The sequence below is a fragment of the Cyprinodon variegatus genome, unplaced genomic scaffold, assembly GCF_000732505.1.
Source record: "Cyprinodon variegatus isolate N-32 unplaced genomic scaffold, C_variegatus-1.0 Scaffold432, whole genome shotgun sequence".
Classification (NCBI taxonomy): Eukaryota; Metazoa; Chordata; class Actinopteri; order Cyprinodontiformes; family Cyprinodontidae; genus Cyprinodon; species Cyprinodon variegatus.
Window position 1 is genome coordinate 109,764 of NW_015150885.1, and position 14,678 is coordinate 124,441.

Genomic DNA, 14,678 nt, shown 5'->3' on the forward strand with positions numbered 1-14,678 from the left:
AAAAAAGAAAATGATAGTGCTTTTTATGTTTATTTTATCCTATTTATTTTTATCCTATGAAATAATTTGGAAATGGATAAAACATTTTTTATTTTTTGCATTTTGCATTTTTGACAAGGGCAACACTTTTTGCAGCTTATGCAGCTGTTTAGATCATATTTGATATAACTGGGGCAAACTGAATAAACTTTCCTTAGATGAGGGGAAAATATTATAACTTTTATTCTCACACAGTATTTGGGGTCATGTCAACAATAGCAGATCTTTTCAATAGCATGCTTTAAAAAAACAAAAACAAAAAAAACACCTCCATATGGAGCAAGAAACAAACACTTTCATTCAACAAAAGCTATTAAATAGAATTTACAGGGGAGTGAAATCTTCCACCGAAGACAATGAATCAAAACACAAGTCGTAAAACTTGTCTTTTCTGTAATGTGATATAAACAGTGAATAATCCAAACTTGTTCGATCTTCCCAAAATGAACTCGTTAAACTTTATACACACACCGAGCAAAGACCAGCAAAGTTAAGAACTACAGTCAGGGAATAAGAAATCAACCTGAAATGTTCGAATATCCTTCCAAAAATGCACCTTAATATGCACTTTGAACTAATGACTGACTGTATTGCACTATGTTATAGAATTTCTACTGCTTGAATTGACTAGAAGGTGTGTTGAGCCTCAAAGAGTGCTGGTCAGTTCACTCCCTTACCATTTTTGTCATTTCGAACCTACAACCGACAGCTGATGATTTCAATTAACTGCTCATTTTCTACTTAAGGTCATTTATAACCTAATTTATGATTTATTAAGAGGAAATTAGATAAAAAGGTTAGTTTTCATAAGAGCTTATTGATCTTTAAAGATCAGTAGATAATCTATTTTCCAAAAATAATACTGTAAGTCAAGTATGTGCATTGTTATAATAGAGTATCTCTGCAATTTCTAATAAAGAAAAAAAATAAATGTCAAGGAACTTTTAAGCAGATGATCAGCTCTACAGTATGTAGGTACGAAATGGCAAAGCCTGGGTACGAAATTGGGCAAAGTGATCAGTGTTACAACATACTCCTGGTGTCCTCTCTCTTGACATGATCAAGTGTCTTCTCGTGGCACTTGCTCCTCTTATTCTGATGCGTTTTGACGTGTTTGGCAAGGTGGTCGCTCCTCATGAACCTCTTGCAGCAGTCCGGACACACAAAGCGCTTTTCTCCCGTGTGAGTCCTCAGGTGTCTCTGCAGCTCGTCCGACCTGGTGAAGCTCTTGCCGCAGAACAGCCAGTTGCACACGAACGGCCGCTCCCCGGAGTGCCACCTCAGGTGCGCCTTAAGGTGAGACGTTTTTCCGTACACCTTCCCGCAGCCCGGTATGTGACAGATGTGCTGCTTCTTCTTGCCGGGCTCGTCGCTGGAGGTGGAGGACTGACAGTTAGGACACCTGCACCGCCTGCACCTCCGCGCCGTGGCGAGGGGGGATTTGGTGTGCAGCAAGGCGGCGATTTGCGTCTGGTATTGCGCAAAGTCCGTGTGCCCGAGCACCAAACCTCTCTGCAGCTGGAAGCGGTGGGGACCAAGAGAGGAAGAGTGGCTGACGTGGTTGCCTTGTTGCAGGCTCCACCACGGGATGTCCTCCCCGGGGTTTGGAGATAACTGTCTCTGCGGCTGGTGAACCAGGCCGGACGGTCCCGTCACGAAACCCGGCATCTGGGGCGGGATGGGCGCCGGAGCTGCGTAGCTGACGGCAGGGACGTATGTGGGGGGGCAGGTGGACTGAAGGGACTGCATGGAGCAAGGTAACATCTTAACTGGGGAGAAGTCATAGGGGTAAGAGGGATCCGCCGGAGGGGTGAGGGGCAGTTCGTGATGGGAGCTAAAGGAGCTCTGGATGTGCGCAGAGAGCTGAGGCTTGGAGGATAGTCCGAAAGTTGAGCTGCTCTGGGGGCTCCCTTCGTTAGTCCACGGGTGAAATAAACGCGAAGGCGAGCCCAGAGTGGGATCGTAAGGAACTTGGAGGAAATCAGCGTGGTTGGATCCGTGGTGGTGTCCTATCCGGTTACAGGTTGCGGCCAGGAGCGCCAACGGAGAGTGCTTACAGTTCTCTGGAGAGGAGTTTGGAGTGCGATCCTGGACGACAGAAACACAACCAAAACAAAGTTCATACATAAAACTGCCCATAAACAACCCGACAGTCAACCTTCACAAATATAGAACTTTAATAGGAAATAATGAGATGAAAATGAAACAAAAAAACAGGAATAATTCAGATTTGCACGCGCATCCTGGACGCGTAAAACAAAAAACATCATTCAACACGTTCTGCTTAATACAACAGTTTTACCTTCAACTTCTACCTTAAAACCGACCATGATCTTAATTTCTTTTTTATAGGAAAGGTGGAAACGTGAAGGAAACCGCTCACTTTTACATTTTTCAACTTCTTTTGAAAAAAATAAAATAAGAGTAATAATGTAAAACGTCTCCCTCAAAGTGAACAGAAAAGTTGCGCACAAACCTGGAGGAAAGCTTGCAGTGTTTCATTCCGCAGAACAGCCACCGCTGCCATGGTGCGCGTCCTCCTCCACCCGATGCAAACTAATAAGAAATAAACGCGCTAATTTTGACCAAATGTGGCAAAAAAAGAAAAAAAAAGAAAGAAAAATTGGTTCTTGTCGGGGCAGGTCTTCACTCTCCTGTACCTCCTCTCTCCGATATATCCTCAGTCTATCTGAAGAGTGAGGGATCACTTCTTAGAATTTGATAAGGACTTTGGTGGGCCGCCAGCCAGTCAGAAATAAGATTTATTACTTTGAAGTTTGCCGCTGCCCAATCATCAAAGAATGGCGGCTCTTTGAGAGGGGAAAGCAAATCCTTTGAATCCACAAAGCTCCTATGGTGTGTTTGTTGGTCTGGATAAAGGAGCTGATTATTAGGGGGGCTGGGAAGGGAGGAGATAAAGGCGGGACAATTAATGAAGTAATCACTATGTGGGAAATGTATATACACAAATAATTGGATTTTCTTGATCAAAGACCTCCATGCCGCCTGGAGACCCTGGTATTGGATGCTGTAGTCATCTGATCCTCTTTTTGTAATTAAGGATTTGTAGCAGAACCTTATGTGACAATGTGACATTGTTATCTCTGGAGATCTCCAAGAGCGTTTTTTTTTTTGGCTGCCTTGTTTGATGGAGGGAAAGAGACCAAAATCAAGTGACTCAACATGAAGTTCTCATCTCTGAAGAATCTGCGTCTCTTTTACATTCCTCATTTTAATTCAGATTTCTTTTTGTTGTGGCTTTGAACCACAGCTTGGCATTAAACACTTAATTATATCCTCTCTGAAGTATTATTTTTTTCAATCATCTATTTATCAGACGCTAATTCGAATTTAGATATTTTCCCCCCTCCATCCTAATTAAACAATGAAATTTGGACTAACTACAGAAGCCCACATCACTGAGTCAGGTTCACATCCCCTTACACAGCCAGAACTGATAGGGACCCATATTAGCAGCCTTACCATGTGTATTTGAGCCCTGAATGATTTTTATTTTAATGTTTTGGCTAGATAGGTAGTTAGTTTGATAACATTTGTTCTCAGATAATCTGTATGCCCAAATCATTTGGTAAGCCTGTATGGGTCTTAAATAGATAATAAGTGAAACAGTTAAAATAGCCTAGATCAAGTCCATATTTTTGTGAAGCTGTCCTATTATACATATACAAAAAGGTGGAACAATGTTCCCACAGATGTCCTCATCTGAGGTCCCTTATTGAACCCATTTCCTTCCTGCAGGGCCCATTCTGAGATACTTAATTTCTCTGGATTGTTTTAAGGTATGAACTATTTTTTGTCTGTAATGTATATAAATTTGAACAAAGTTAGCCCATAGAAGGGTCCTCACCAGTTTTACCAGCAGTCTTAGTCTGTCAACACAATGGGTCCAGTACCTGAGAACCATTGTGATTAACGCCCACTTAAGTATTAGCAAAATCCAAATGGGGGCCATGGCATGAAGGCAAAAAAGTTGAAAATAAATAACTTTTTCACTAACATATAACAAAGAAAGTCAATGAAATGCATGTACAGAAAAAAGTAAATTAAGGACCAGCTCAAAAAAATAAATAAATAAATAAATCAACGGGGGAAAAATAAATATAGGAAATATTAGTATAGAGTTTGTTGTTCCTATGTATTTCTGTTTCATTTTTAATATTAAGAATCAGGGATGTTGTTAGGATCTTAACATATTGTAGGATGGAAGCTTGTTTTTATATTTATCAAATGTTTTATCAAAAGTTCACTAAAATAAAAGTTTTTAATATTTAACCAGCAATGCAATTGGAACAAGTATCTTCAATTTATTTTAGCTAAAGGCTCTTATGTAGTTAGCCAATATTTATCGGGCCATTAAAAGTAGAAATTGGTTAAATATTTCAACCCAAATTAAGTTTTCAGGATTGTTCTGTGTTAACTGATTGTGAGGTTCAGATGCAGATGCAGATATAAAATGTGTATCACAATTTGGATTTCCACAGTGAACTTCCCCAATGCTATTACTGATAACTCAAAAACCCATTAGAAAACCAAGTTAAAACCTGCGTAAGGTGGCCTTTGAAATTACAACCCATGCAGCTTTAGTAAAACTGTCATGAGGTCTAAAGGTTCTTAGTCTTTTCAATTTTTTAGTGTTTAAAGATTGAAACGAAAGCTCCCATTCTTTGCCTTTAAAGGGAAACACAGGTGTATTATTTAAGAAAGCCAATGTTCCACAAATCTATACAAAATACTATATTTGTTGTTTTGTTTCACAAAATTTAAAGAAATTAAAACTGTTCAGTGTCATGAGATAACATCCCAAAACTTTTGTAGCAGAAGTGGAGAATTGGAAGTTTGCAGTTTAGCTCTCTGATCTTTATCTAGCTTCCCTGCAGAAACAATCACTGTCCTCTCAACTAGTTTGGAGCGGCAGATTTTGAATTAGATCTGTTCCTTTGAAGGGATTAATGTTCCCAGTCCTCTCCCACGGCTTTACACACAGTCATGAGGAGGGGGGGATCCTGCTGGGTTTCACTGGAATTTGGTAAAACTACAATGCAAGTTGCAGAAGACATAGAAAAAAGGAAGATTAACATTGTTTACATCAAGCTATGGCATATCTAGTTTAACATGTATTGAAAAAAAAGATGCAATGAAGTCCCAGCATTGCCTCAATTGCATTCAATCTATCATTTGCAAACTTTTACAGTAGGTCTATGCAAGCAAAAAAAAAAAAAAAAAAAAAAAAAAAAATTTGGGGGAAGCCCCTCTACAGTTATGGCTTGCTTAGTGTTTAGGACATAGTTGTACGAATCTATTTATTAGTGATTTATGTTATGGATAAATCCAAAGTTATTATTAACTGTAAATAAGATTGTTTATTCTCAACCATTATTTATGCTTATTCCTGTTTGAATGCGCAATGCTTTGGTTTTATCATAATTTTTAAATGCATTTGTAAATTATCATAAGATATGAGGCTAAAGTCTTAAGCATGTCTTAATTTTTTGGTTTGAAAATAAACATGGACAACAATCAGATTTGAACGGGTTAAAGTATTGAAGATGACCACAAACAGAAAAGGATGAACCCTGTGAGGTGGGAATTTGTAAGTTTATACATAAGCCTTTTAATTTTGGAAATGAAATAACACAGTGCAGTATGTGAAGATACAATTTCTTTTACAGTGTGAATGATGTGGTTTATGTTTAAGTCAAAGTCTGAAAAAAAGCCACAATTTTAATTAATTCTGCCAGATCAGCTCATTCTTGCAGTGTTTGTCATCAACTCAAATAAAAAAACAAAAAATAAATTTTCTTTTTCTCACAAATTCTTCATCTGTTCCAAAAAATAGAATTTTTGATAGGAAAAAATCATGATTTTAATTCCTTCTATTAAGCAGAACTCAATACCTGGTGTTATGTAATGGTTGTGCAGTCTTTGGCGTTGGCTTGACATCAGTGTCTTAGCCGTCTGAATAGACAGGTGTGGAAATGTCAAACCTGAAGAAACTATAGAAGCTCAACACCTTTTCTGAGTTCCACTGATCTCATTACTGTTTTACAATGAAAAGTAATACACTAATATACAAGTCCTCATATTCATCAAAGGTTGTCAGTAGAAAGAGACAGAGATACTGAGGTCAAAACATTTTTCCATCTTTGAAATTTCTACATGCACAGCAACTCGTCAGTTTTTTTTTTGTTTTTTTTTGCTTGGAGGTTTAAATGTCAGATAAATGTCTCATGTAGTAATCTGCTCTTTCATGTCAAACCAACTGTTAAAGCAGAGAGGGAACCCACTGAAAAGAAAAAAACAAACAAAACAGTTTTTGTTTGTTATCCATAAAATTGTACATGCAAATTCTTAATTCAGGACCCATTCCCTTTTATATCAGCTGTAAATGCAAGCAGATGGGACATGGGAGAAAACTTTTATTTGTAGGTGACAATTAGTTTATTTCTGTGAGCCATCAGCATTAATAAATATTACTTTCCTTTTAGATGTTTGGTTTACCCCTGTACATACTCTGCAAGATGTGCATGCAGCACTAAAGGAGTCTAACTGGCTAGATTTATTTGGCTGAGCAGGACTTTAATAAAAAAACAGTCCGAAATATGCTGATATACTGTATGCTTGATATGTTGAATTTACTTCATCTTTTATCATGAAGGGGCTAGGCTGGAGTATTTCTCTTTAGTTTTTTTCATGCCTTTGTCAATCTTCTTCTGCTGCATTAAACAATATCATGAACATTAAGAACTTCCCCCAGCTGTAGCATGGGCTCTCAAATATTCCTTTTCCAATGCCAGAACTCTCCTTCTCAACTAGTTTGGATCAGGTGTCCTCAAGTTTTTCGTGTTTTGTTCAGAGCCGACACCCATTTCCATCAGTCTTATGAACCCACCATGCACTACAAACAATGGGCATAACACAACACAGAGATGCACAGTTGGTCAAGTTAATGCAAGAAGAGAACATCAAGAAAACTACAACTGAAATGGCACAAGAAACTGTGACTCCTTGCAAGAACAACAGATCTGTCAGAGAGGGCTGGAACAGACAATACACAGAGGACTGTGAATAATTATGGTGTGGTAAAGATTAAAATAATTATGAAGAGGAAGAACATTTTAAATGAAATCTGAATTATGTCATGCATTTATGTTTAGCTCATTTTAATACCATCACACAAAATGTTATGCAATCTAAATGATTTAAAAACAAAAGAAAATATTAAATAAATTCCTCCGAGTGCGACTTTTATGTATAAACTTAACTTTTCTGTAAAGTTTTGTAAACATTTGTTTTCCGGACAACTAACAGTCATACATAAGTGTCGCCTTTATTAAAGAGTGTCAACTTTATTGTTTTTATAAAGAAAGCTATAAGGCGTTACATTTGCAGGTTGTCAGAAGCTACAGGGGGAAACAGCCAACTCTGCCTGGTTAAAGAGGACAAAATAAAAGCTTTTGCAAAATCCTGTATAGGCAGAAAACTTGCATCATCCACATTGTGAGACATGGTGGAGAAAAGAATCATGCAGTGGGGATGCTATTGCTCAGCATGGAGAGGAGCTAAACTAAGGAGGAACTCAGGAAAAAAGAAGGTCTAAGAGGCTGCAGAAAAGTGGACGCTGAGCAGGAGGTTCCCATCCCAGAGGAGACATATTCAGCCAGAGCTACAGTGGAATGTTTAGTCAGGGGTGCCCATTTTCTTGTCCTTAAGAGCTTCTGTTCTGCAACTTAAAGGTGCATCCCTTCTCCATCACGCCGGAGTCAAATAAATGGTCTCATTACCCCCAGCCCTCTAGAGCTGGAAATCATGATGGTGAGGAAATTTCAGCTGTTTGACTCGGGTGTGTTGAGAAAGCAGGAATCAAAATGTTGCACTTGACGATTGGATTGGGGCACCTCTGGTTAAGACATAAATTTAAATGGAAATCTGCAGCAATATTCAAAAATTGGTTTCCTCCTCTTAACCTGATTGAGCTTCAGCCTTTTGTCAATGAAGACGGCACAAAAATGTCAGTTTTTAAAAGTGCAAGAGTTCTGAAGACATACTGTGACTTAGGACTTGTAGCTGGTGTTGAAAAGAAAATTGGTAAAAAAAAAAGTACAATGGAAATTTTTTTACATGCATGTCTTTAAAAAAAAAAAAAAAACTTGTTTAATTTGTGATGTGAAGACACTGTGATTAGTGCTACTGTCTTGAAGACAGGAAGCACCCAGGTTCAAATCCCGTCGGTGGCCCTCTCTACATGGTGTTTGGGTGTTCTCTTTGTGCAGGTATGGATTCTTTAGATTAGTCAGTGGAGTGAATTTTGTTCCAGCAAAGAACTTAAGAGTTAAAGAGTAAGTTAGACATGTTCCAAAAGTTGACCCTTCAACCTACCTCTTTACTTCACCTTTCAGAGAAAGAACCGCTCCCCGAAGTGTGGAGAATGATACGTATCAAGGTATTTTGAAGACATTTTAGAAAATTATGGACTCAAACAACATATCTAAAAATGTTTTATAAATAAATAAAAACCTAAAAAAAAAATTGAAAAAAACAAACAAACCCTGAGAAGGTACCAAACTTCAAACATCTAGGTTACACTTTTCCATAGATGTTGTGAATTACTCCCAAATATCAATTTTTGATTGAAGAGGTTTTTAAAGTAACTAAGGTTACCCCCTTTCTATGGAATTTGTCAAGTTCTTCACGGAATATATACAGAGCAGCAAAATAAACCTGGAACATTTAGTAGAAATAGTTGTTTCCAACTACAGTAATGCTGCTAATTTTTAAAACACTATTCAGACATTAATTTATAACTGTTATTTGTTCAGGACCTTGCCATGCTTTTAATGTTTAAATTCTGAGTCCTTCTATTTTTTTTCAACCACTAATGATGGTAGAAAGGAAATATCTGTTGTCAAAACAAATTCTGGACTTGCAATTAAATTGAAACAAATTTATCTCTATAGATAACTTCTACTCACAGTATAAACATGATCATGAGGTTAATTAGCCTCTCTAAATTAGCCTTAGAAGTGATTTGTGTGCAAATGTCTCTCTCTTGTGTTACAGACTGTGTGTATCATGCCTCTTGTCCATTGATTGCTAAGGATAGGCAATTTCCCGCCTCATGTCACACTCCATAGACATCAGACATATGGAAAGTTTTGTTTATTATCTATACAATTATTTGTATATAACAAAAAAAAAATCCCATGACTTGTATTGTGTCATGGGATGTAAAGCAGTTGTGCCAATGTGGCTGAAGGAGAAAGAGTAAAAGTTTAGGTGAGTAAAAATGTGTGAACAACACAAAAACAGGATTGCTTAAACATATTTATTTGGGTCATATAAAATAGAAGTACTTCTATAAATAAATAAAAATGTAGAAGTAGTTTAATCTTCAGATGTCGTTGGTTTTGGTTCTGTTGTAGAACAAGGCGACCTGAAAGAATCAGAACAGATAACAGAACCATTATATCAGTATTTCTGTTAGGCATCACATAAATCCTACAAATGGTGATAATTGTTTCCATTTTACAGCAACTTGATTAACACTTCTTCCTGTGATCCACAAAGGATCAGTGGGGAAGTGTGAAGATCTTGGCAGTCAGAGCAAACTGACAGCCAGGTCTTCACATTTGACAGAGTTGTGGGGCAACGCCACAACACGAGCCCTTCTCTAACTTTTTATATTCTCCGGACAGTTGCAGAAAAAAAAAAAACAGGTTCCACATCTGTCTCATAGAAGAGATTTCAGAGGCTGTGAGAGTGAGTGTGTGGGAGAGACAGAGACGGGGGAGAAGAGGGGGAGAGATGCTCGAGGCTACTGGGTACTTGAGCCTCTATAATGGTGTCTCGTATGAGAAAACATCTGTGAATTTCCTCAGTGATCTACAACAAAGTATAACTCAGAGCAGTCACTCAGCAGACCTTTGAAGTCACTGTCTGACAGAAAGCTGCCATTGTTCGCAGCCCCCAACACACAGAAACTTCAACTTTGGTCTCACTAATTTTCCCTGCAATGCGATACTACTCCTCTACCCCCCATTCCCCGCTCTTCTGAACCTATGAAGCTGGGGATCTCTGCATAAGAGCAAACAGCAAAGCCTTGGCAATGTGCAGCATTGGCCCCGGGTCAAACGAAGGCGGGATAGGTCATTTTACCTCCTTCCAGCCCACCCTGGCTGCACTAATCCAGCCTTAAAGAGGAAATCTCTGCCCCCTCTGTGATGATGTACATGGTCCCTGCCTGCAGTGCTCTCTCAGGAAACATTACAATAACACAACATCACCTCCAAACTGAGATGTCACAGACAGAACAAGCATCGAACATTTAACTGCTGTCACTGGCTTTGAGCACAACATGCTGTTTAAAGTTCAATCATCATTTAGTGCCTCAGAATTACAACCACATATTTATTTGTAATTTATTATTATTTTATGTGATAGACATAATTGTTGTAAAAAAGATGAAAGGTAATACTTGGTTTTCAACAGCTGTTTGTGAGCACAATCTAAAAGGTGTGGCATGCATTTTTTTCAACCCACAAAGTACATACCTCTTGGAATTTTCTTTTATAGCGACTGTAAAATAATGTATGTTGAGTATGTCTACCAGCTTTGCACATTTTGAAACAAAAGATTTCACCCATTCAACATTGCAAAAAAAAAATAAAACTCAAGCTGAGTCTAAATCGATGGGGAGCATCTGTGAATATCAGTTTTTAAGCCTTGCCACAGATTCTCAGTTGAATTTAGGTCTGGACTTTGACTAGGCCATTATTACACATAATTATGCATTGATTTAAACTAATGGCTTAAATACTTTCTATGGTCATTTTCACTTAGGTGAATACGAATGTTTTTAAATATCATCTATGCGGAAACCAAAATACAACAGGAGTTAATTTTTTGGTTAATGCAAAAATGTAGAGAAGTCCATTTAATGGACTGGTAGGATAAACGGGATACTTTCGATTAAAGATACCAAAGGACAAGAATCGCATTTTTTCTTCCTTTCTTTAGAACATATCGTGAATCTCCTTCAAATTTTTAAATCCATTTTACCTTTTCTTAACCTTTTTTTTTCAATTATTTTTCTGATAATATGCGTGGATAAGACCTTCTATGAATAACCAGTGTCATTATTATGACCACTTGTGAAGCTATCAAGAGTGTTTTAGGTGCATGTTTACCTCATGGTTGTGCAGGATATAATATAACATTTTTGCATCAAAATCTTTTTTCTTGGTTGTGATGTGATTTTCTGAGAACATAAAATTAAAGTCTCCATTAGCTGTAAGCTACAAACATAAAATTAATAAAGAAAAAACAGATTGGATAAATCACTTTGTGCATCATATCAGGAATATGAGTTCTGATTGTTAAACTACTGAAATAAGACATGTTTGATGATGTTGGAAGTTACAGAGATGCATGGGCTTATTTCAAGAACAAAGACGGATTTATAAAGAAGATAAATATGAAAATTTGTCAACTGTGCTTGACTTAAAGAATAAAAACTAAGTTCTGCTGATCACCGGGTGAAAATTTCAGCTCCATGCTGGCAGTGGCCAAAATGTGACAAGCTTTCTGTGATGCATCTCAAACCGAAACAAGGCCGTGGTAATTCTCACACTGTTACCGGTCCAGCATTTATTCAACGGCAGCTGGTCCCACCATCTGGGACAGCAAAGATGGGGCTAAAACAAAACAGGGTCACACCTTTAGCCATGCCAAGTCTGGTTGTGCCCCCATCAGGTATGCAAACAGAGAGAGGCTCATTTTAATTTCACGCTCTGATTTGTCAAAACCAATTCCAGCACCGGAGGCAGAAAACTTTAAGACAACACATTTCACGGTGCACAGCATCACGGACTCCCCTGTTTGTGTGTGAACCTTTTGTTTTGCTTTATCCTTTTTAAAAGTGGGAGGAAACTGGTTCCAGGTCTATTTTACAAATGAAAAGGAGGCTGTAATTCTGACTAAAACATTTGGTCACCTCTAAGACCGAGCAGCCGGGAAGCAACTCTTTCTTATCCCTGCATGCATGCATTTTATATTCATGCAAATTTGAACAACAAAACAGTGCATAGAGCGTCCTCAACAAACTGCAGGTGAGAGAAAGCTGAAACAAAAGCCACTGTAACCCTAATGGCATCCCTGGTCATTAAGAGAGCTTTGATGTATGTACTCAACAGACTCTTTTATCTCTTTCTTCTTCCCTTCCTCTTAGTCTTTGTGTCTCAACCAGGCTCAACCAGTTTCTTTATTAATGTCGTCTTTAGGGAATGTCTCTGTTGCTTAGAGCCACCAACATACATCTGACATCTGAAAAATGTTAGTTTGTTCAATCATTAGGCAGCAACATGGTGCAAATGATGACTTTTTTTCATTTTAAAAGCTATTATCTTTTCCCCTTTAATTGAATTTAACAACAGTTAAAAGTGTTAAACAATTGTCTGTTCAAATTCTTTACAATAAATACATATCACCCCTTGTAAATCTCCTTTAAGCTTTTAAATGTTTTCAAACCTTGTTGGGTCAAAGCCTCATATAAAAACTGTATTTAATTCTGATTTTTTTTGATGGATAAGCACAAACTAACTCATATGTTTGAAGTGGAAGGAAAAAATTGGTTAGTCTTCTTTATTTTGCTCATCTAAAGGCTCCAGCATACTCCATTAGAAGATTTTTCTTTTCTTGCTCCCAAAGCTGCAAGAACATAATTGTCATTTTGTTCTTGCAACCCTGTCTTGAAGGGTCTCTAGTTTTTCTTCACATATTGTTTGGGCATATAGTTTTTTTAATGAAACATGTCTGAGAAAATTTGGATGGCCATTGTTAAGGTGGAACAGTGGCAGCTTTTTTCAGGTTTGGAAATATGTACAGTGGTCTGTTACTTAATGGGTAGTTTAAGGATCGACTGATCGAGGCGGGGGCATTGATTTGTATTAGCATTTAATGAGTCATATGATTTGAATTGTCTTCCAAAGAATTTTCTATCAGCCCTTCCAGCTTTCAAACCAAAAAATGCCTCCTCCGCCTTTGTGTTGCTGTTGTGTTTTCTAACACTGTGCTATATTTTCAATCGTTGAACTAAAAGCTACAGCTGAAAATGTATGACGAAACCGCAGGGTTTTAAAGTTCACAGCTCATGATGTATGTTCTCAAACGTGTGGCCCGATGCACTGATGCGATCTACCTTCTCAAATTGCACATCCAAAAACCACACATCGGACTTAGCGCTGAAAGATGGCGCTGGTCAGAATCGTCAATCTTTATGAAGAAGAACTCCCACGTTTGCAGAGCTTGAGGTTCTGATAACTTGGCTCGTGGATGCTCATAGCTATGCATCAACAGCAGGATTTGTCCACAAACACCTTGCAATGGCCGACTGAATTCCAAACATGTTTGATTTTCTGCCGAACTTACGATTCCTGATTGGGAGGTGGTTGTGAGAGGCTAAACGGCCCTCGTTGCCCCCTGTATACTACACGACACATGATGCATGATGATGCTGAAAAATGTTTGACTGGAGAATCACCCCAAAAAGGGCAAAAATCATAGTGTAGGCCTGGCTTTAGCTACAGTGGATGGGAATTTCTGAGTTCTGCATTTGAGCTTCTCATGAAGTGTGGCTACTTGGAGGCTAAACAAACTTTTCTTATTCCCACCACCTTTAGAAAAAGAACATGTTTGGTTCTTGCAGAGTAACAGCTGTGATAGCAGCAGCTACATGTGTGAAGTTTACTGTGGTTTGGCTCTGGGATCAGCAACTCTTTCATCACAGCTATATGTGTTGCCTTTAACCACAATAGTGGAACCTGATTGGTGGAGCCGTTTGTGGTTGATTTTGAACTATTGAAGTGGGAGTGGTACAAGATCGACTGTTGTGTGTTTGTGAAGGCACAATTACCACAGGAATTTTGCTTACAGGCAAGGTTAGAAATAGGAAACTGCCATAAGAAAGTCATAAGATGATTTTTTTTATCTAATTTTAGCTCTCACTTCATTTTCCCCTTAACAAATCATACCTGTTGTAAAATATGGTGGCAGTATCATGCTCTGGGGAGGCCACAAAATTTGATAGGACAGGGTGGTTAAGAAACAAAACCCAGAGAGCCTGCAGATATTTCAGAAAATGCATGTTCACAGGCAGTTTCTATCCAATCTAACTGAGCGTACCTATCTAACTCTAGATGTGCAAGGCTAGTGAACACATAACCCCAAAAAAAGGGTTTCTACAAAGTGTTGAGAGATCTCGATACAATTGCATGCCTTACTTTTCTGACTCTTAGTAAAAACCTTAAAACAAAGAGTAGTTGTGTTGCTTTCACTAATATAAGCAACTCTGTGTATTTTCAAATGAAACCCAATAAAATACATTGAGGTGTGATGTACAAGGATAAAATGCAGAAGAATTCAATGGGGTATGAATACTTTAGGCACAGTAGGAACTCTTAAGAGCGTGAAAATAGTTCCAGTGTTAGAAAAAACAGACATGTGTGAGTATGAAAAGCACGTAAACCGGGGGATTGGAGGAGGCTGTATGTGAAACTCTCCCTTTGAACTCTGAGTATATAGAAACAGGACAATGTTGGCCTAATCGTGTTCTTTCTTTGAAGTGA

General features: G+C 38.1%; 1 protein-coding gene across 1 annotated transcript; it reads right to left on the bottom strand.

The window, feature by feature from the left end:
• Positions 1 to 941: 941 nt before the first annotated feature.
• Positions 942 to 2,869, bottom strand: sp5 (Sp5 transcription factor). The gene is made up of 2 exons (XM_015388666.1): positions 2,516 to 2,869; positions 942 to 2,127 (listed from the first exon to the last, which is right to left on the bottom strand). The coding sequence occupies exons 1-2, from the start codon at positions 2,564 to 2,566 to the stop codon at positions 1,063 to 1,065; spliced, it is 1,116 nt and encodes a 371-aa protein (XP_015244152.1). The 5' UTR covers positions 2,567 to 2,869; the 3' UTR covers positions 942 to 1,062.
• Between the last annotated feature and the right edge of the window lie 11,809 nt (positions 2,870 to 14,678).

What these genes read in the sequence shown, in the direction of transcription:
- sp5 (XM_015388666.1), bottom strand. Translation starts at nt 2,566, where the DNA reads ATGGCAGCGGTGGCTGTTCTGCGGAATGAAACACTGCAAGCTTTCCTC. An exon ending in CACTGCAAGCTTTCCTCCAG is followed by an intron (nt 2,128 to 2,515) that starts GTTTGTGCGCAA and finishes TCTGTCGTCCAG; the next exon opens with GATCGCACTCCAAACTCCTC.